Raw genomic sequence first — 22,302 nt, 5'->3', positions numbered from 1 at the left:
TGGTGACGACCGCCTTGCCAGTGCTAGGAGCCGCCTGTCCGCCTGTGCAACAAAGTGGAACAATTTTTTTAGTCCTAGCGAGCCGCAATTTGCGACAAGGTGCAGTATGTTTGCCTTATCTAACAAAATACTGTAAACGGTCAGGGCGTACGACACAACGAGAACCTCGACAAAATTGAAACCGTGATTATGTTTCTGACAATACAACGGAGCGCAACAAAAAAGAATGTGCAAATGAGCTATCAGGCATTCTAACAAGGAAATCTGGTCCATTTATTGTAATCCAGTAAAAGAAAGCAGAAGACCGGACATTTGGCCATCGCGACTCGATAAAGTAGGGACACGCGAATTTTAGGTTAAAGTCGGGACTGTCCCCTTAAACTCTGGACGGTTTGCAACCCTACTCCTGCCATACATGCCAGCAAAAAGAAGACCGTAGTTGAAAGGCTCCCGTATACCTGAAAAAGAATGCGCAGAAGTTAGAAGCGGAGCTTGGCGCTCTAATAGAACACTACGAAAAAAATGCGACGACAACATTTGAGTTCCACGGTGCTTGCGGGGTTTGACTAATTCCTGAAACTGAAACTAAATGAAACTAATTCCTTCTAGGGAAGAACTTTCATCCACCTTATTGTAGCACAAATCTGCAGTTCAGTGTACGGAAGCTGTTTCTAGAATACTGGCAGATTGTATCGAAATCTCGGAACATGAGCAGGTCACTCGTAGTTACTACGTAGCATGTGCGGACAACGCCATTCGGGACAAGGCCGAGAACAACGAAATAGCACAAAAGAAATTGCAGCCACTGATAGCTGCTCTCACTGCGATGGCCCGCGAGTCCTTCCTGAAAAAGAGGCCGTACCGGCATTGTAACTTCAAAAATTTCTTTTGGTAAGTTGGTTGGAGAATATTTAGTCCAATTTAAAATGTCACCCGTTCAGGCAGATTTCTGTCAAAATATTACCTGTCGATAGCTTGCCTTTTAAGGAACCTTTAAAATTGTTGGTTAGACGGAATTTGATATATTGTTCATGTTCTCTACTTTCGTATTTTCTAGGCCTAACACAAAGGCATGAAAACGTATACATAAATGAAAGCAAATACAACTGCATTCCTCGAGACCTCTACCAGTTTATGGACATAAGTTACCGACCACTTGATGTAAGTATTTCTCCATATATTTTCAGGCACCTACGCGCATACATTTTTGTTCAAACAGCACGCTTCTTCATCAAGCAGTAGCTTTATATATGCGGCTAAAAAGCTAAAATAGCGTAAGATTTCACGTCTACTTTTTTTTTACATATGTGTCTACTGCACTGCATTTCTAATCGGCTTTATAAACACGTCGGTGACTGGCAAGGGTTCGAGGTGCATAGTGTGCCTTAGAGAGACTGATTTTTCTTCCGGACGAAACGAAAAATAAAAGGGGGTGCTGGTGTAGTAGGATATCCGGTTCCGAATATTTACAGGCATAGGTAGCGCTGCAGATAGATATAGAAGTTTTAAGGAAGAGAAAGATGATTGCGGATATATATACAAAAGGCTATCATGAAAAGCGTGTATTGCACACCTGATTAACTAGGTGACTATTTCTCACCACCCTATTTCAAAGGGGATTATTATTATTATTATTATTAATAGTCTTCATCATCATCATTGTACGTTAGGGGAGGGGGAGGGATAGTGCGCCTGGTCACATTGGTGCTCTGCAAAACTCATAATTCTAGTTTATTTATGCTCCTGCTTTAGCTACGCTAACCGACTTGAAGAAATCAAAATATTAAAACAGTGTTTATGAATGTAGACTGAGTCTTGTGCCACGTTCCTATCATTGACAGTAAGGCTCCTCCATGGCCATTCTAACGCCCAAGAAGGCTACAATTAAGTGTGATGCCGGAAGCCCCCACCGACCAGTAGATGGTAAAAGATCATAGTTGATATAATGTTGATCGAAAGTGCTCCAAAATAAAACATTCTACGCTATTAACATCTCAATAACCCACCTATCACTGTGCGCACCAATGTGAAAGGTTACGGGTTGCACTGAATGCTTGATATGAACATATATTCTATGCGAAGAGAAAACCGCATTATTTTTCATCACAATTTGAAGTTGCCAAAGGACTAAGGAATAAAAAGAACGAGTGAGAAAGAAGTTCTCTGGCCTCCCACGGTCTTGTGCGCGCGCTCTTTGTGGCGGCTGGCAAAGTTGCCCCTGTCCGGCTGGACGACAAGAAGCGGCGCTAATTATCCGAACGCTAAAGACTTGCGATGACCTGCCAATTTTCTTTCAAAGTCCGCCAAGCTAAGTTAACGTACCGCCTTTGTCGAAAGTATACGGGATGCTCTGCGTTTTCACCACATGTCATTCGTCTGTGTGGTGTGGTTCCCGTTGCGCTGCCGATGCGCGAAACCTATAGGTGGTGAGTACGAGCGTTGGCTTCATTCTCAAAGGCGTCGGAACAAATGACAGACCCCAGGAACTCTCCGAAAAAGCCTGTAGTCAGGTTCGCGGTCGCAGGTTGCGCGGCGCATATATTTTTGACAAAGGATGTACCTCCTTAAGCCAATATATCGGATACTTGAGCTATTGAATGCTGAAGTTCGGGATAGTTGTTTCATCGTTTTGTGTTATGCGTTATAAACACAGGCATCAAATATTGCCATAACTGCGGAAGAATCGAGCACAAGAAGCTGAGAAGTAAGACATAAGTGCTAATGAGGAAGAAAATTTTATACAGAATAGCCACTGCTTTCTGAATGCACGTAACAAAAACAACCTCCTGTGTTGCGGAAAGGCATCACGTCAAACAACCTCTCTTTTTAGCCGTCACAGCTCTTACGTTTTGCTGCTGCCTTGTATGTATGTCTACTATAGGCGCTCTTTCCTTCCATGGTCTTGTTAACTGAACTGGCCTTCGAATTTCTGCAATCCATGCGTTTCAGCCACCCTATGAGAGGCCTCCAGACGTGCTCACCACTCTGTGGGGCGCCACCTGCAATCCCATGGACTGCATTTTGAGCAAGGTGCCATTCTTCAAAGTATCCGTGGAAGAGTGGCTGCTAATGGATAACATGGGCGCCTACACGCTAGTGCTAGCCTGTGGTTTCAACGGCTTTCCCATGCCAGAAGTGCACTACATCTCCACGGCGAAGATCGCTCCTCAACTTCGTCGCACCATCGACGCCATGGTGGTCCGATCTGGCTACGGCCACTTGCAACAGGCCGTCAAGTGGCACCGCATGCGAAACAGTCTTTCACACAAGGCTTAGCTAGCTTCACGCCTGTAAAACTCGATGAGCTGACCTTCTTGCCAGCCCCATACTTAATACACTGCTAAGCGGACGTTTCGGAATGTTCAATATTGTAGCAGCGTACTCCGTCAGTTATTTACCTTAAGCGTTACCAACACGTATAGTCTAGAGTATAAAAAAACATGATATGGTCAGTGAGATTTGTTGTAAACGGAATACATTGTTATTAACTTTCCTTTATGCCAAAACTCTAGACCAGAGCCCCCGTGTAGTAACACATCGAAATTACCAGTCGGTGTTAGCTCCTAATGTATATAAGCAGTTGTTTATTCGCACCCATTTATCGCTATCTTTATTCTGACAGAAGCTGTGCGAAAACGTTTCTACGACTCCGCGCGTAATCGAAAACCATTTTGCCCAACCTTCCAGAGTCCTGAAGCTAGAATCTGAAAATTTATATATCCAGTATCATCAGTATGCGATGCACTATATTTATTGTCTTGTTACCCCAATCAAGTATTTTGCATGCTTGGTGCAAAAAATACAGCCCCTGGTGTGGCAGATTCTCAAAATAATTCTATGCTGAGAGGTATTGTGCCCGTTCTACAGTTTCTTCTGGATTTATAGTGCCTGAAACGTTATTTCCTTTTCCAACAATGAGCTCTGATTTTCCCTGTCGCTTCCGTTGAGCAATAAAACTGTGACCTTTTCGTCGTTGTCTTCATGTCAATTACATATGGCCGAACCCGCCGTGGTTGCTCAGTGGCTATGCTGTTGGGCTGCTGAGCACGAGGTCGCGGGATCGAATCCCGGCCACGGCGGCCGCATTTCGATGGGGGCGAAATGCGAAAACACCCGTGTGCTTAGATTTAGGTGCACGTTATAGAACCCCAGGTGGTCAAAATTTCCGGAGTCCTCCACTACGGCGTGCCTCATAATCAGAAAGTGGTTTTGGCACGTAAAACCCCAAATATTATTATTACATATGGCCGAACTGAATTTCCTGAAGAAAAAATATGACACGCATATGAAACACTTAGGAGACATACTAGCAATTGCGAATTCGTAGAGCCAAAATTTCTGCTGAAAGAAAATGGCACTACCGACGTACCGGTATGTGGAACTGCCAGGCACAAATTTCCCACTGAAATTCTTGAAAATCCTTTACAACCAAACTGCGAAATAGGCATTATTAAATTTTGAGAAATATTAGTATACGCAGACGCCGTTGTCTTATCTTCTTCTCTTCGTTTTCGTTTCTTTTCTTTATTTTTATGCGTTAGCATCGTACGTGAAGTTCACTAACCTTGAAGGTATCAAACGGAAAATATCTGCCGATCCCGAGGCAGTCAGTCTAACAAGGCGTCTCAAAGTAATAACTGTCACGAGGGAATAATTAGAAAAACTGGCATGTAACGCACGCGCACGACATCTCAACGAGCTACTTTGGCCAGGGAGAAGCATGAGTGCGATTGTGGCCTGATGACTAGGGCGTTGGGCTGTACTGCTTAAAGACAGAGGTTGGATCCCACCATCGGCCACGCATTTCTTTATAACATGATAGGTGGACTTTCCTCCCTTTGCAGGTTTCTATAATAGAAAACTACATGTGTGTTGAGCGCTTGACATTGTGAATGAAATCGCAAGCTTGTAATATATGCGAAGTACAGAAACGTCACTTCGATAAATGAGAATGTGCAAGATCGCCCATGGCGTACGGGCGTGCAGTTGACGAGACACGGCAATCGTCGCAATCTAAGTATGTCATCGCATACTCAGTTTATTTAGTCCGTCCATTATATATGTGATAAATGTCTAATTGATGGTAAAAGTGCTAAGCCAAGTGTCCCGAACGTAGTAGCGCATGGGCGCTATGACGTAAAGCTATTCAAAACTGTTCCTGTTCCATTGCTGCAGTCAACCCTCCATGATAGATCAGAAATTTTTCCGGCCACACCCCCTTCACCTGTCTATCATAAAAACCGCGAAAACTTCCCGTCTGATGTGATGTGTACACACTGATTATTCTTGATTGGACTGAACAAACGAAAAATAATTATTTTTGATTCTACTCCTTTTTGGCCATTAGCCCTCAGAAATGGGCCCAAAGTTTTCGGGCTGCACCCACTTCCCCTGTCTGTAACGCGACGTCACAAACCCACGAAAACTCACCACATCAAAGTGAAGCTTGCGCAATAGAGATCCATTAATACGCCGAACAAAGCTTAATTTTTTAAAGAATAACCGGAGACTGGCCCATTCCGAAACAAATAAAGATGGCTGCCCACCGATCGCTCTGGTACTGGCTGCGCTACTCGGAGCTGCCGGGGGGCACGGACTTGTTTGCGGACAAAACTTCTTGCGTGGCAGCATAACGTTACCGAGCCCTTTCGGCACGTATAGGACATCGCTCTGCCAACTCTTCTTTGCTGGGGATCCCTTTCAGCGATAACTTTACCCTTCCGTTTCACACCGCCGCAATTTTCAACCAGCCACGGCAAGCTAAGCAAGGGGAAGTGAGTTTTTCCCAGACGCCGGTACCACCCTCCTCGTCCGCGTATCTACTTCCACTGCGCTAGCAAGGCCCCATTGAAACCCTCTCCACTACTGCGTGCTACTCCCCTCTTCTCTGCCAATTAGATAAGAAAAATTGTCGCAGAAACTGTTTTCGGATTTCTCTAAGTATGCGTAAGCGTTGTTCCTGTTGCTCGCCTCCACGCAGCCCGGTGTCATTATCAATGTTATGAGAATTGATCCGACCACTATAAACGACAGCGCTACGGCGACACCAACTGCTGTGGACGGCCGCGTAAGGTGAATTGATGAGGCAAGCAAACTACTACAGATGGTGGCGCCAGGTGCGCTGATGACGTTCCGACCATTGTAAGCCGTTATCGCTCTTTAGCGCATTATCCATCCCCGTTGAACCCTTACCAGCCGCGACGCACCGTACTCCGGCGGCGGCGGCGTATGGTGCTGCCCCGCGCCCCTCTATCTCGAAAGCGACCTGCGATAGGGATAGAGTGCAGCGAGTGCTGATAGATTCGTGCACGCTGTGTTCTCGCCGCTTATTTCGTGTTGAAACGAGAGACAGTGCGAAGGTCAATTCGCTCGCTGCTGCAGGCCTTATCTCGAAAGCGATCGTCTTCCGTGACGGACCGACGGACGGACGTTTTTCCTCGTTGGGTAGGCATAGAAATGCTTACGCATTTGAAACCTGTCAAGGAAGGCATTGCTGTTGGCTTTGAAAGCAAGCAAAGCTAAACTCTAATAAACGAGGAGGGCGCTTCATTAAGCTGTTCAACCAATTCTGCCCGTGACCGCCCAATGCTTGCGTCGGCGATTACGTAAACTTGACGTCAGGAGATTGGAATAAAAACATATGGGGAATAGTTTACGGTTGTAGGGACCCATGTATAAAAATGTAACGCACTGTAATGAATTAACTGTGATGTAATGTGTGAAGAACTGTGATTGTATAGCGACACACACCCAAACGCCAGGAAGATAAGGCAGACGGAGAGTCACCGTGAAAATCACACATATGCACATTACGCTGTAGAATGGCCAGAAGAGATCCGTAGTGTGAGGACGTCAACAATAATAGCATACATCCGGATCCACAAGAAAAATGTGGCGCACAAAAGATGAACGGCCAGTTTTTTTAACGCCAAGCTGGTTTGAAAGCTGACGATGAATGACGATAAGCTGGGACAGAAGATCTCTTCACCGTAGTTATTTTAGTACGCGAGAGGTGAGTAAAGACAGCAAGATTTCGTGTGGTACGTGTACTGAACGCTTACATAAAAGTCGGAAGCGAAATAAAACCACTTCCGCAAACTCTTTGTAACACATGCACGCGCTTCGTTGCCTTCGTTGGCCAAGCTGACTACAGCCTGTTTAAGCAAACTTCTGTACTATGCGATAAGTACCAACGCCCCGAGGAATGAAAAGAACCTTAATGAAGCACATATACGTCAACATAGCTAAAGCTGCTCCAAAACCAGCGTCTCACTTAGGTCTCTTAGCAGTTATGCTCTTTGATTGCTCTGAACAAGACCTGCCTTCAGTCTTCTACGACTCATGTGGCATTGCAGGACGTGCTGAGAACATCAACGAATGCGCCAAGCGCAGACTGTCCTTCAGCAAAATAAAGATGCAACGTTTCCCAATAATGTGTGGCCCGTGTGGCTCCCAAAGAACTTGGTTCTGGTCTGAGTGGTTTTGATTTTGGCCCCACCCCCTTCTTCAGACGGAATCAGTTAGTTCTAGTAACTTTGCTTATATCGGTTCCCTTCTAAATCAAGTAGGCCTGCACGTGTCAGGCGCACTCACACTATCTCCAAGCAGCGTATGCAAAACACTCAAGGAGTGAGTACGGTGGGTCCTTGATTTCATGGCCACTTCGAGCGGCTAAGGTGCAATACAGGATAGTGGCTCCCTCTAAGCTGAAGTAGAAGAAAGGCACAACAGTTTCCATTCTTCTTGTAAGTGGGTACAGCAGTAGCTAGTCAAACAGGCAGTCCATTTGTAGAAAACAGCTTCTTTGTTTTGTATCTGAAACGAAGATTTCTTTGCCTTCTTTGTGCGTGCACCTGTCATCATCACTCTTCCCTCGGCGAGTATCATTCATTTATTCCTCCTCGTGATTTTGCTGTGCAGACGTCTCAAAATGTACGCGTACATGATTTGATGACTGCATTTTGAAATAGCTCGTGAATGGTTTTGTGCACCAACATCAACTTTACATGAAAGTAAAATTGCTGCCTCTGCGGTGTATAAACATAAATATCACATGATATTACGCGCTGTAGGATGAAAATAAACAGAAGTGTCTGATTCGCCCTCATAGGCATAGCATTTAAATAATAGCTTCATTAAACATTCACTGCAGATAGGCTCCAGCATGTCCCCAGAATCGCCATAATTTTTTTTCCTGGTACTTCATGGGCCGCTCCGTTTTATGGATTGGATCAAAAAAGGTTGTACTTCGCAATCCTGTTCTATATTTTTTGTTTGTTCTTTCGTTTGTTCTCCATCGGCGTAACCCCAACGAGCAAAGCGAAGGATGAAAGACCGAATGCAGAGCGCAGCGGGGAATGAAATAAGGTGATAGCGGAGAACGCGAGGAGGAAAGCGGAGGAGGAGGGTATTGCGAAAGAGCAAGAAGCAAAGCGTAGTGCCGCGCAAGACGGGCTCTGCGGTTACGTCCGCTACGAGATGACGCCAGAGTAACGCGCCGTTGTCTGTTCACCGATGACATGCAGCGAGTGCGTCGACCGATACCATATAGGGAAACAAAACGCTGCATAAGGGGAGTCTATCTACGGCGGCTGCTGTGAATCACGCCCACGCGGCACCCGCTCGCTGCCTCTCGCGATCTCCCGATTAGTGAGGCAGTCGCGCCATACTTCGCTTCTTGTGCAATGTGGCGCACGAGACAGATTCTCTGCGCCAAATGAAAACACGTTTAGAGATGCACTCAAATTTCCTATGAGGGAGCATCGTAATCGTCGGTGATCTTTTCCTTTTTGCACGCCGATCCGGTGCCACAATTTTGGTTTCGTGCTTCGTACATCACTTCACCTTATAACTGCGATAGATGAATTCTGAAAGCTCTCGAGCTGTTTTCTCCAACCTTACTCGTGACCTTGTGCTCGTTCGTACCCAGGCAGGTGCTTCTGAGCACACTGCCATTGCGCTTGAGTAAGCACAGGTGTAATAAAAGAGTAAAACTAGAAAGCGAGAGAGCTCAGTCGGGGTGCTATTTACGCCACTGTCAACTGTCACCGTAATTTAGAGAGCACTGGACCACCTTCCAAACAGACCCAAAGCGAATGAAAGTGAATCATGGTGAATTGCGACAGTGGCAGTATATCCCTAAAATCGCACTTCGTTGAAGAAAACCTCCCCTATAAACCCTCTCGCCATCTATATCGCGGATAGGACGCACTCTAAACCAAAATGTGGATGCCGTAGGAAACGAAAGTAAACACGAGATTGGCGCTGCAATATAAACTTTTTTTGTCGACCGCAGCTTACGGACACAGACAGACACACACACACACACACACACACACACACACACACACACACACACGCATATATGTGTGTGTGTGTGTGTGTGTGTGTGTGTGTGTGTGTGTGTGTGTGTGTGTGTGTGTGTGTGTGTGTGTGTGTGTGTGTGTGTGTGTGTGTGTGTGTGTGTGTGTGTGCCAACAATTGACCTGACGCCATAACGGGGAAGGTCACAGAAAAAATACAAGTAAAATAAGACAGTAAAGGTAGGCGAATATCAATCTCTTAGAATACAAATGAATACGTATGAAAAGTACCTAAATCAGAATAACATATCGAATAGTCAAAGGTAGAGGCATCTATTTACCACAGGAATATTTATTTAGGTATATTTAGGTACACGCACATATACTCCCAAAGGAAGAAATTCGGCTAACAATCTGTGACAAAGCTTCACATTTAAAATCAATATTACTCATTCAAAAAAATTGAAAGAATAACCTCTCTACATATTCTGAGCCTTGTTTCGAACAAGCTTCGAAAATTGAATAGCTGCTTTGTGAGTAGCTTTCCAAGAACACCAAATAAGTGGTTACCGGGAAAAGATGAGAAATTGTGGAAAAAGAAAATAAAAATTACAGGGTCTCTTAAGATCTCTCTTAATAGGTGATCGGCGAAAGCGTGCTCTTCCTCCTCTTATCATTCTCCTCTTTCTCTTTGCCTCTTCTCTTTCTCTTCTTTCTTTTAGTCATTACTGCTCACTACTAAGCATTTTAGTCATTTTTAATCAATTGTGGTCATTACAAGCCGTTGTTAAAAATGTTGGTCATATCGTAGTCATCAGTAGTCATTACAAGTCATTTCAGTCATTATTAGTCATTTCTAATCAATTGTAGTCGTTACACTTTGTCGTTAGACATATTGGTAATTTCATAGTCATTAGTAGTAATTACAAATCATTTCAGTAATTATTAGTCATTACTGGTCATTACTAAGTATTTTTAGTCATTTCTAATCAGCCGTTATAAGTTGTCGTTAGACATATTGGTCATTTCATAATCATTACTAGTCATTACAAGTCATTTCAGTCATTATTAGTCACTACTGCTCACTATTAAGCATTTTAGTTATTTGTAATCAGTTGAGGTCCTTACAAGCCGTCGTTAAACATATTGGTAATTTCGTAGTCATTAGTAGTCATTACAAGTCATTAGTAGTCATTTTAGTCATTACTGCTCTTTACTAGTCATAGTTAGACATATTGCCCATATCGTAGTCATTACAAATCATTATTAGTCATTATTAGTCATTAATAGTCATTATTAACCTTTACCAATCACTGTTATAACTGTTATAACGTTATCATTCACTAACTGTCACTATCAATCATTTTTCATTCTTTAATCTGTCTTTAATCGGTCTTCATTGGCGTGATGACGCTTCGGCGGACGCTCCGGCAATCAGGTCTGCTGACACAAACTTCACCACGAGCCTAGAAAGGCTTTCGCCTTTAAAAACTGCAGAAGGACTTGCGTACCGTAGACACATGTTAAATGGCCCGTTGCAAGGAAAGCATCACAGGTTGTGGCGTGAAAGATAAGACTGGAACACTAAATGATAGGTTACAAGCTAGCAAAAATTACAGGTTGTCAGGTATAAGTTTCCGCCGTGAAACAGCCAACAAACATTGCTTTACCCATTTTGTTTTCCAACTGCTTCGAAAAATTTTGTCGTTGTTTCACGTCTCATAATTTGCAATGCTTTGTTTAGCAGACGGAAAACAGGGATCAGATGTTATCAGTCTGTTCTTATGAAATATTTGGCTAGTTTGAGTATACTAAAATGCGAAATTGTTCATTTTCGAATACGAATAGTTAGTGTGTAATATTCGATTCCTACTCGAAACTTCGAATATTCGTCTACCTACACAAAATAGACGTTATCGGCGCTTAGTGCTTCCTCTCCTCATGCATCGCATATCAAAGACTTTGACTGAAGGAAACGTGCAGAACACTATAGCCCTAGACATACTCTCTAATGCCTCTGAGTGAGTGAACGTTAATGACGCGTAAAGAGTATGTCAACGAGCTTTTCCTATCAACAGGTGTGGTTCCGCCGTAGTCACTTTTGTACCGGTGCCAACTTATACACACTGTGGTGGGAAGCGCTGTGCCTTTACCTCAAAAAAAGAAAGAAAACTGTGCAGAATGGTACGAAAAAGTGCCCGACGATTACGATACTTCCTAATACGAAATTTGAGCGCAGCTCGATACGTGTTTTCATTTCGTGGTATAATGAAGCAAAGAATTTGAGTCCGAAATCACCGCACCGACTGGCAGTGGGCCAGTGCCATCAGCGCCTTTGCAGAGGGAGGGGCAGTATGGGAACGCTCGCATGTTGAGATGCATCGGAGCCAGCTATGGAAGAAGACGACGACGAACGCGCGAGCAGTGGCACGACCACGTCCGCGTAGTTACGCCGAGGGACGCCAACGCTCAACCCAGGAAAGGGCGCCTAAGAACTGCGCTCTAAAATAACGATGATGGAAACCTCTACTTTTGACTTACCTAAGTCAGCTAGAAGTCCACAATAGTTATCGTTGTATAAATAAAATCACTCTCTCCGGGTAAAGAGCAGCATTGCAGCAGAAAGTGAAATATCATTTGTGAATAAGTTTTACATGTATACCACGGTTATATATACTGAAGCACCTAATTATTTTAACTTTTTTTCTATTTATTCAGCATCTCAGTGGTAAAAATAAGCATGTCTGTCACAGAGCTGCGCTAGGTGTAATGTTTGTCACCAGACATCAGGGTGTCTATACAGGCGATGAGCACCACGTATATACTCATACATCAAGACACGCAATTTTGCAGGAATACTGGTCACCATGCAGGGTAGACTACTGTCATTTTGGTTTGAAGCGTAGAGATACGCAGTGCAGTTTGTCAACTCCGCGGGAAGCGGGAACTTGAGCTGCCATGAACAACGACCTTTACCAAATGCCCCTGTGTTTTTACAACGAAGCTCTATATGGCTAGGGTCCCATGCACTTTTGTTTTCCGTGAACAAAGACTATCACCATCGATGGCTCATACCCCTGTAAGCATTCATACTCCCTCCCCTAAGCGAGCAAAAATGCAATGGCTCATACCCCCGTAAGGCAGAGGCTACAAGCACTCAGCAAAGTGAAGCGAACAGTGATTAAATTCTTTCTAATCATGCATACAACATACAGAACAGCATGTCAAAAACTGTCATCATCAATTGCTCATACCCCCGTGAGAAATGGCTCATACCCCCGTAAGCAAGGAAAAAATGCAATAACTCATAGTCCCGTAAGGTTCGTGGCTGCTCACTTTGCGTGAATTAGCTGCGATGACACTACCCCTGTAGTCGTTGTCGCTGATTTCGATGTGGATGGCAGCGATATCACTACCCCTGCGGTCGTTGTCGGTGATTTCAATGTGGATGTGTCAGAACCGAAAAGGGAGCTGTTTACGCGTTCCGTGTTGCAGACAGATCTTTTCCGATGCCATAGCAATCCGCCCCAACCGACCATCCAGCGGGATGCGTGCATCGATTATCAAAGAATGTGGTTGCAGTTGCGACTGAAATAATGACCACCGATCGAGACAATAGACGAGTGTGCGTACCTTTCGTCACGATGACCACCCATCAAGACAATAAATGAGTTCGTACCTTTGTTCAAAATTATGTGTCACCTCCGTGTCATCTAATAAACAGCTTTGCTGGTCAACCACCTTCACAGAGTGGAATGGGTCTTGATTTTTTTACAATACTTCTTTTGATTCCGCTGAGCTGGAACGGAAACTTCGGAACAGTATACCCTTCCGCAGCCCCTTCTATCTTCGTTAAACGCATGTACCAAGAGATTGCTTTCCTTACATTGTCTATAAAAAGGTGAATGTTATGCGCCTTGCAGAAGTACTGACTGTTGGCCGCATTGGCAATCAATACTCAAGGACGAACAGCGGCGACAGGTGTTTACTACCGCGTCGCTATTCGTTTGCGCCATTCTTCCTTGAATAAGACAGCCTCCTGTGCAAGCGACGCGTTTTGCATGGTCCGCTTCGCAAACAAAAGCTGAAATGATTCTAGAATTCTTGTCTAGCACAATTCAACAAAAGCTTATAATAGAAAAGAAGGCGCATTTGATTCTGAAGTATATGGAAATTTACTCACATGCTTTTGTGTAACGCGGCTGTTCTAGAATCGGCATACGACGAAATGTTACAGAAAGCACGTGTGCTTCAAGAGATCCGCCCCCACCAAAAAAAAGATCAAAAACTATTTTAAGAGCCCTCGGTTTGTATTTACGTCAGGCTTGTTAATAGAGGCTAGCAACCGTAACACTAACATTTCTAGTGAAAACGAAGCTACTGCGGCTAGTTATTCTGCGCTTTTGAGAGAACTCTGGTTCGGCACGTTTGCGCTGTATCCTTCCTTTGCTGTGAAATTTAGTAATTGCTGAAGAAAACGGCGCCCGATATTCCTGACTCTCCGCATGAATCATCAGTGCCCCAGCTCCATTACAGAAGAAGAGAATACAGTTATTTGCATTATTTATGCACTACCAAGTGCCCTCACGAGAGAGGGGGGAGTCATGGAGAGGTTTACCGTGCGGCATGCCTAGCATGCTGCTCGAGAATGATCAGAAATGAAATTACACGCAAGACGCACGTAACAGACTCACAGCCTACACAAAATACACCACAACATTCAACATTCACTCAATCTAACGTATCTCATCGAGACCTTGCGTTTCTCAAAAAGGTTCAAAGGGCGCTCATGGCGCGGGACGCGCAGCGGACGCCAGTCCATGGGCAAGAACGTGTCGTAGCTCAAGACATGAGAGTCTTTGATGTATACTCCGGGTGGTCATTAGAGCTCTTTCTAATAGGAGCAGGCTGCCCTCAAGAAATCCTTATTTAGCTAATGCAAGCCGTTGCTCTCAAGGTTCTGGAAATGGGTTTTCAGTGTTACCTTCTTCACCTGAGTGGGGAACCAGTCATTGTGTAAATCTTCACCAGTGCCAGATTGACCCCAAAAACTCACAGGAAAGGCAGTCCGAGGAAGAGTGCTTTGATAAGATAAGCAACGACACGATTGCCCTTTGGGCGTTCGTCTATCTATAAGAGCTTCTCGATGGCTTTGAACTTTCGTGGAACCATTCGAACTTCCGAAGCTCGCCAACGAGTGCTGTGCCTTGAGTTGCTCGTAAGTAATCAAGTTCACTTTATAGGTCATTGGCTGTTTTCAGTCTTTCAGCTATAAAAATGTTGTATCTAAATTTCTTTCTGTCTGCAGGTGGAGATGCGCAAGGTAGGAAGTGGAATTCCATCGCTGTTTGTGGACGAGGATGTCGCGGATGTTGCGCGAATAGTAATTGAGCAGAAGGTACGTTTCTAATAGGTATTTGTTTCTGTTTCAAAAGAAGCTATCTTGATCGATATATTATATCCATTATTTTATCCATTAAGTCCAAAACACGTCAAAAATAAAGGACCAAAGAGAACAACGTAACCTAAAAGACAACGTATCGTTTCTTTTTCCTTGTGCCCTGTGCAAGTAAAATATGTCTGCTGCCTCAAGATGGCACACCCTTTGATGCATTTTTTTTAAATTAATGCTCAAATTGGGAGGATTTTAGCCTCACTGAGCTTGCAAATATACATTAGTTACTCGCATGATTCTTCTCTACTTATTTTGTAATTTTAATATCACTTGTCAGTATACTGCCACAGCGACTGAACCTGGGGCGGCACCAACGTAAAACTATTCCAATCTGTTTTATTCCAATCTCGTGACGTTAAATTTACGCAAGCGCCGACGCAAGAATCGGGCGGTGGCCCGCAGCGTTGCCTGAACAGCCCAATCAAATGCTCTCCTGGTTTATAGGAGGTCACTTTTGTTTGCTTTTGAAACGAATAACATTGGCTACATTGATAGGCTCTTCTTGTCTAATTGGCTGACAAGAGGCGATAGTAGCATGCTTAAGCGCAGAGGGTTTCGATGGGGCCGAGCTAACGCATTGAATATAGATAACCGAATGAAGAGGGAGGTGTCGGTGCCTATGATTGGTCCGTTTGCCCTTACTTGGCTTGCGGTGGCTTGTCTAAAATCGCGGCAGCGTGCAACGGACAGTTAAAAAGGCCGCCAAAGTTGATCCTCAGCAAAGACGAGTTGGCAGAGCGAAGTCGTATACATGGCGAAAGGGCTCGCTATTGTTATAGGGCCGCGCAAAAAGTTTCGCTATACGCTAATAAACCCATGCTCTCCGGCAGATGCGAGTGGTCAGCGCCTGAGCGACCGGCGGCAGCCATCTTCTATTCGTTTTGGAACGGGACAGTCTCCGGCTACTCAGAAAAAGAATCCAGTTCTGTTCGGCGTATTAATGCATCTTTAACGCGTACACGTCACTTCGATTCAATGAGTTTTTGCGGTTTTGCGACGTCGAGTGACAGACAGGTGAAGTGGTCAACAGCAAAGGGTTAACGGCGAAAAGCGTCAAATCAGCAATAATTATTTTTCTTTTCTTCGGTCGAATCATGCACAATCAGTGGGTACACGTCTTCTCAGATTGGGAGCTATCGCGGTTTTCGTGACGTCGGATGACATACGGGCGCAGTGGGGCTGGTCCAAGAGAGGTTTTGACCAATCGCGGAGGGCTGATCGCAGAATTGGAATAGAAAAGTTTGGAATAGCTTTACGTTACAGCGCCCCAGCGCAACGCCAATTTGGATATATCGAAGTGCCATAGCCAGTTGCGTTTTTAATGCGGAAGCATTACATGCCACATTACGGGAAAATTCGATGGCGTAGGCGTAGTGGCCGAGCGGTGGTACAAAAAATTGTCGACGGCACAAAGACGACACGTCAAAAAATGCTCGGATTGACTTCAAATTTCTCAAGGAGGTTCCTGTAAACAAAGCAAATTGATGGCTTTGATAGAAAATTCCCTACATTGTGGTCTGGGCGGTAATCGAATCCGGGGATCCGGGGTGCGAGACGAGCACGCTTCCCCGATGCCACGGTGGCCCCACAGTTCCCGGTGAATAAAGGCGTGCCTAGGGCGTGCCTCATTGAACACGTCACGTCGCAGCCATCTGGCTGACGAAATTTGGGACCTAGTGTGTGTGTCATTCGGCACGTGACGACTCACCCAATTGTGAGGAGGTGACGTCACGCCATGAGTGTATAAAATGAGTATATAAAATAAAAAAGTTCACCAAAGGGACTATAATGCTTTCGCATTGTCACACGTAAACAGTCTTACGTGCGTCTGATGATGTCCTTTTCTTTATATTTGTTGACGCAGCAATAAAACAGTGGGGTGTCCTGTCACGTGAAGTAGACAGGAGCGTTCGTTTCTGTCAGTGGTGGGGGTCTTGTGCGAAAATATTCTTACATGTACGTAGGTAAAAAGAAACGCCTTAAAAGAGTTAGCAATTTAAAGGATTTTAGAAATTTTTCAATAATCTCATACGCGGCCAGTGATGAAGAAGGGAAAACTACTCGTAAATAAAACGTATTTACTTAAAAATAAAATATTTACGTGGTTTTTATTGTAGTACAAATGTGAGAAATTATAGCGGTTTAAGTGACAAGAGGTATTTTTTCATTAGTTATTGATGATAAAGCATCAAATGGCCCATTGAGCGAAAAAGGTGGCGTATGTAGCAACGAAATGGCCCCTAAATTCCCGTTGGCCGCGTCACCAGGTTACCAGCGCGCCTCGTTGGAGCAAATCGGGCGGAAGGGAACACCGGCTGCCGCGCCGGCGCTCCAGGTGTTGCGTAAGGGGAGAGGATGGCCGCGACGCCACGTCACCATCGCTCTCGCAAGCCTGTATTATCCTTTCCGTTCCTTGGCCGCGCAAGCTCTCGCCTGCGTTCTACCTTCGCCTCGGTAATCTCTACAAAGAAATAAATCTACAAAACAAGAATAAATTCGGAAGAAAGAACGTTGGCGGTAGTAAGTTTTGGATCTACGACCAGCGTCTCCTACATATCAGGCCTGTGCACTCTGCTTTATGGCATCATACTACTTGGAGCGAAAACTCCATTGCCAAGCCCGGTGGGACGAAAGCGGTGACGTCAAAATCACCGCGCCTAACTTGGGAGCATCCCTATTCGATTCTATGGCAATCGGGCAAGGTAGCATGAGGTCACGGATCGAAGTGCACCGGCCTTCAGCTATCTAGGAGGCGTTGGTCAAGCGTCTCAACGCGCTCACTTGCCCTGGAGGAGTTCATCACTCGAAGGACCGCTCAGTGGCGTTCAATTGGGCATTAATGATTTCGCATTCACAACTCATAAGTGCTTAGGTGTCCTTGTGTGTGTGCGTGCGTGCGTGCATGTGTGTGTGTGTGTGCGTGTGTGTGTGTTCTTTCTTTTATAGACCGTTTTTTTTCGTGGGCGCCATCATATTGCTACGCAGTGGCGCCATCTACGGCCAGTCGGCATGCTGGCTTGGGCGAGCGCTCCGTTTTGCATGGGAGGTACGCTCGGCGGTAGTTCCTGGCGTTTGTTTTCCCGGTCGTGCGGTCTATTTAGTATGACGTGGCGCCTCCTACGTAGAAAACGGTTCGGTGAGACGTACTGAAGTTGTTTAAGTCGGTATGGCAGGACCTTCTGCTGGCGTTGAGGCGGACGGAGCACGCAGCACGATGTGTGCGCGCATGTTTGATCCTACAATCAGCCTCGGAGATCGTGTATTTTGAAAGTTCCATTCCCTAATGTGACCTTATTGCAGTATTATCCTCTCGTTCTAAGCTGCGGTTTAGGTGCGACGATCGTAACAGCGTGGGTACCGTTCTGCTACGATAGCAGCTGTGCTGTTATACTTTGACAAGCGTTCAAACTGTTAGCTGCACATTAGATTGCGTGACTACTTGGTTCGGTAGATGAGGTTTCCACCCATGAATAAAATAGTTTTGGTTAGTAATAACAGCATACCTTACAGTGTGAACTGTACTTGTCCAGCAAAGCAACTGTTTACGAACTGCGCGAGCATCCTAAGCAGTGGTAGGTGCTGGATTGCAGATATATTTGTGCGCTGGTCCAAGCATGCGGCATCAACGTTTATAGATCTATAGACGTTGTGCGGCATGTCTATGCGAGGTCGTACTGCGGCGTTAGCCCGTTTTCTCTTTCTCTTTATTTTTCGAGAAAGAGGATGATAACCAAATTTTTTTTCGGTTGTGTTCGTTCCGTTCTCTACTACGCACTCACACGTATTATGGAAGTTTTGTCATCAAAAATAGCCATCGCATTCTTTTTATGCGATCCATCTCGGATATTATGGCTTTACAGGGCAAAAAGGCAATGCCGAAGCACATAGCTTACATATGTATCATGCTGATTTACCAACTGCAGTGATCGCTGTGTTGAGCAGTGCCATCAGCCTCATGCAGGAGGCTAGCGTAGACATATAGTGATTTCAAGCCTTTTAGACATGAAATGCTTGAGAACGATGCCGGTGTATTACAAATATTTGATAGCTCCTGCCGCTTAGATGTTTCGTGGTTGCCTTAGGTCGGCCGTACACGAGCGTGCGCTCTTATGTTTTAGTCCCTACGCCAAGCGATCAGCTAGGGAGCAGATTTACCATTTCATGCTGGTAATACAGAGACGCCGATTCTCTTCGTTGAATTAAAAGCGATATACGCATAATAGTTCACAACACATGCACACACCGCGACTGATAATGCGCGTCGCATGTTTGCCCCCCAAAAGATATTTCCACGTACTGTAGTTGCCGATGCACCGAAAGGCTTCCCTGGCGACCTTACATGAACAGATATTGCGTAAATTTCGCAAAGTGCGATCGAAAACACTTCGAAATCGTTCCGCAGCACGCGAGAAAGATACTTTCAAGCAGTGCCGTGCCGGATCGCACAAGCCAGAGAGGAGGAAAGGCCCGCCACGCGCGCTTTCCTCCTTGCCCGATGAAAAGGGCTAGAGAGCGCAGCTCTTAGGCACCCATTCCCGCTGCGAGCTTTGGCGCCGGCTGCGTAACCGAGCGAACGAGCACAGCGAGAGACGAAAGAGCGAAGGCAGAGCGGGATATGAAAGATGCGAGCCGCGAACGGCGGAGAAAAATGAGAGCGGCCCCTTCCGTGAGATGCGCGCGGGAACTGGTGTGATGCGGGCCCGACGAACCACTCTATGCGGACTCGTAACTGGTCTCAGCCTAACCGCTTGCTTTGTACTATCGTCTGCTCGCGTCAGCTCTCGCTCACGCTTGTTTGGTTTGCTTGGTTTGGTCTCGTTCGCGCTTGTTTCGATTGTCGTGGTTTGCGATTGTTTTGTAATCTCATTGCACGCGCGACGCGAATTGTGTAGTACTTCCTGGAAGCCGCGCGGCACCAGCGATTAAACTGGAACCTTCGACGAGTTATGTATACAAGCCGGTGCATTTGAGCCGCAGATCAGATTTTCGAAGATCGCCGGCCCTGCTTCATGTATCTCTCAAATTCCTTGCCTCAATATATCGCGAAATGAAAACACGTATTGCTGCGCTCAAATTTTGTGTTGTGGAGTATCGTATTCGTCGGTGAACTTTGTGTGTGTGTGTGTGTGTGTGTGTGTGTGTGTGTGTGTGTGTGTGTGTGTGTGTGTGTGTGTGTGTGTGTGTGTGTGTGTGTGTGTGTGTGTGTGTGTGTGTGTGTGTATTTGTGCATGTGTGTGTGTCGCATCGGCTACTGTGGTCACATGTGGCACTGGTGTGTCATTTGTGACCGTCGTTTGCGCATTCATAATGATAAATAAAAGGAAGGAACACACGAAAGATAGTCATTGCAATAGCTAAGTTGATAGAAAAAATTTCTCCGACATGAGGAGGTTGCGGGTCAGGCACCTACTGATAGCGCTTCTTCTTCACTCTTACAAGCAGATAACACAAAAACAAAAAAGTGCGTACATATCATTCCATTATAAAAAACAACGTTTCTTTTTTGGTCTGGCCACTGTGAGCCTTTCCTTAATTCCGACGAATATAAGTCGTGCACTTATCGTGGCAGTTTCTAAGGGTCATTGGCAGTTGTAAAAAAAAAAAGTCGAATAGGCGGGGTTTTTTTATGAAATGTATTTACGGAGAGGTTGGTGCCTATGTATGGCGCCGGCTACTCCTCTTCTCTTACGCGATAGTTATCGTCAGAAAGTTCTCAGCAATCACCAAACTGGACAAATAAACACATGAAGATTCACGTACTAAGTCTCAATACTGCAATATAAATAAATGTTCGCGCAACAGAAGAGTTCGCATAGCATAAATGCTCACAAAACCGAAATATTCACTCGCAACACATGAGTTCACACAGCATAAATGTTCACAAAACCACGATATTCACACAGAAGATGTTTCTTGAATGCCACACTCTAAATGCAGCAAATACAAATGCTACATGAACACGAACACACAATGAACATGTGATTGAGGGTGCCTGTTAATAATAACTATGTGAGCTATAACTATTGTATGACTTAGTATTTTTGTGATATTTTTGATTCCGTCAAAAATTGTACTAAGGCCCGCGTAGCGATGGTTTGATGTCTCTCTGTTGGTCATGGACCTAAAATGTTTCCTAAGGATAGTGGCCGTCTATCCAAGCCCTGTAGTTTTTTCGAGAGATTATTACGGGGAGAATTGTGATTTTTACAGGGTTCAAGAAGGTGTTCTATGTATTCTTCAGTCTCTTCACATGAGCATGAGCATGTAGCACTGCTAGTTTTTCTTATCCTATCAAGGAAGTCTTAAGTATAGGCAGTGCCTAGTCAAAGCCTATGAACTGTAGTTTCAACAGATCGAATAACCTTAAAAGAAATATTGAATTCTATCCCAGAATCTATATTATATAATTGAGAGTTCTGCGCATCATTTATGAACCAAGTTTCCTTGGACAATCTACCGCATAGTTTGTTCAATAGACATCGCGCATCACTCGCCGCTAGAGGAAGTAGTGATAATTCATTCTCTTGATGTGCTGCACGTGCCATGTGATGAGCTGTTACATTTCCCATGATTCGACAGTGACTTCGAATCCACTGGAAAGTTATGTCGTGTCATAGATCTTTCGCTATGGCGTATGTCTTCTGTATTTCGTATGTCAATGGGCTGTTTGCTTTTCTTAAGCTGATTTCTTTTAAGTAGAGCAATGAGGCTTGTGAGTGATTTAAAATTACCAAGGAAGCGGTTCTGACTGCTGACGTATGTAACGTAAAGCAGAAAGTATTGCGTAAAGCTCTACAGTTGTCGACGTTGTGAAGTGGCAAAGCTTATAAGCTTTTCCTCTTGGTATGCAGGTATATAAAACGCAGATATGGAGCTTTGTTTTCAGCATGATCCATCGGTATACACGTGAATACGATCTACGTTATCAGTGTAAAGATGTGATTAATTGTTTTATGGCAACTACGGGGTTATCAAATTTGCGACCTACTCCAGGAATTGAAGTGACTATTTCTGGAATTTCTAGTCGCCATGGGGGATGAGTTGCGCAAGTAGGCCAGTATTCCTAAGCAGGCATTAAGTTTTTGCACCGCCGTATTTCTTCATGTATGCGTCCAGCACTTCTATCAGGAAGGTCTTAGCATACTGGATGGTTAGCATGTTGTGTAGCCAAACGACAAAATTGACGGCTAGTTTCCGTAAACCTTGGTGCATGGAAAGTGCACCAAAGCACTGGCAGATGCACGTAGAACACCAAAACATATGCGAAGGCTTCTGGCAAGCAAGCTTTGAATTGTTTAATCTAGATTACAGGATATTCCATGTAGCACAAGAGCAGTGTATATTGGTTGTCTAATTATTAATATATTAATAAGCAAGAGGTTGAACCACCCGTTCTCACCCCAGCCAATCGACGGAGAATGTTGATTAGGGAGTTGACTTTCTCCTCTAATGCTTTCATTTGGGGAGCGGTTGCGTACTCCTGGATAGCGTGCTCCACGGTTGCCGAGTTGTTGCGACGCCTCTTTATCGAAACTCGACCGACGT

The 22,302-nt window shown here is 44.9% G+C and overlaps 2 protein-coding genes across 4 annotated transcripts in view; both read left to right on the top strand.

Moving 5' to 3' along the window:
• The window catches only part of LOC142587856 (ornithine decarboxylase-like), a 32,036-nt gene extending 28,068 nt beyond the window's left edge, over window positions 1–3,968 (top strand). For both annotated transcript variants that reach the window (XM_075699165.1, XM_075699175.1), the window contains 2 exons: window positions 1,058–1,161; window positions 2,950–3,968. In XM_075699165.1, coding sequence (XP_075555280.1) covers window positions 1,058–1,161; window positions 2,950–3,276 — 431 coding nt within the window. In that variant the 3' untranslated portion in view covers window positions 3,277–3,968. The remainder of the gene's footprint in view (window positions 1–1,057; window positions 1,162–2,949) is intronic.
• A 3,769-nt stretch (window positions 3,969–7,737) lies between these two features.
• Window positions 7,738–22,302, top strand: part of LOC142587847 (ornithine decarboxylase 1-like) — a 49,859-nt gene continuing 35,294 nt past the window's right edge. The window contains exons 1-2 of one of the 2 annotated variants that reach the window (XM_075699153.1): window positions 7,738–7,876; window positions 14,611–14,700. In XM_075699153.1, the coding sequence (XP_075555268.1) occupies window positions 14,617–14,700 (84 nt within the window). In that variant the 5' untranslated portion in view covers window positions 7,738–7,876; window positions 14,611–14,616. Of the gene's footprint in view, window positions 7,877–13,621; window positions 14,521–14,610; window positions 14,701–22,302 lie in introns of those variants that run through there. The other variant, XM_075699144.1, reaches the window with a different exon arrangement.

Source organism: Dermacentor variabilis, chromosome 1 (assembly GCF_050947875.1).
Source record: "Dermacentor variabilis isolate Ectoservices chromosome 1, ASM5094787v1, whole genome shotgun sequence".
NCBI classification, from domain to species: Eukaryota; Metazoa; Arthropoda; class Arachnida; order Ixodida; family Ixodidae; genus Dermacentor; species Dermacentor variabilis.
Note: the sequence above shows the minus strand (reverse complement) of the source record. Positions and strands in the feature narration are given on the sequence as shown.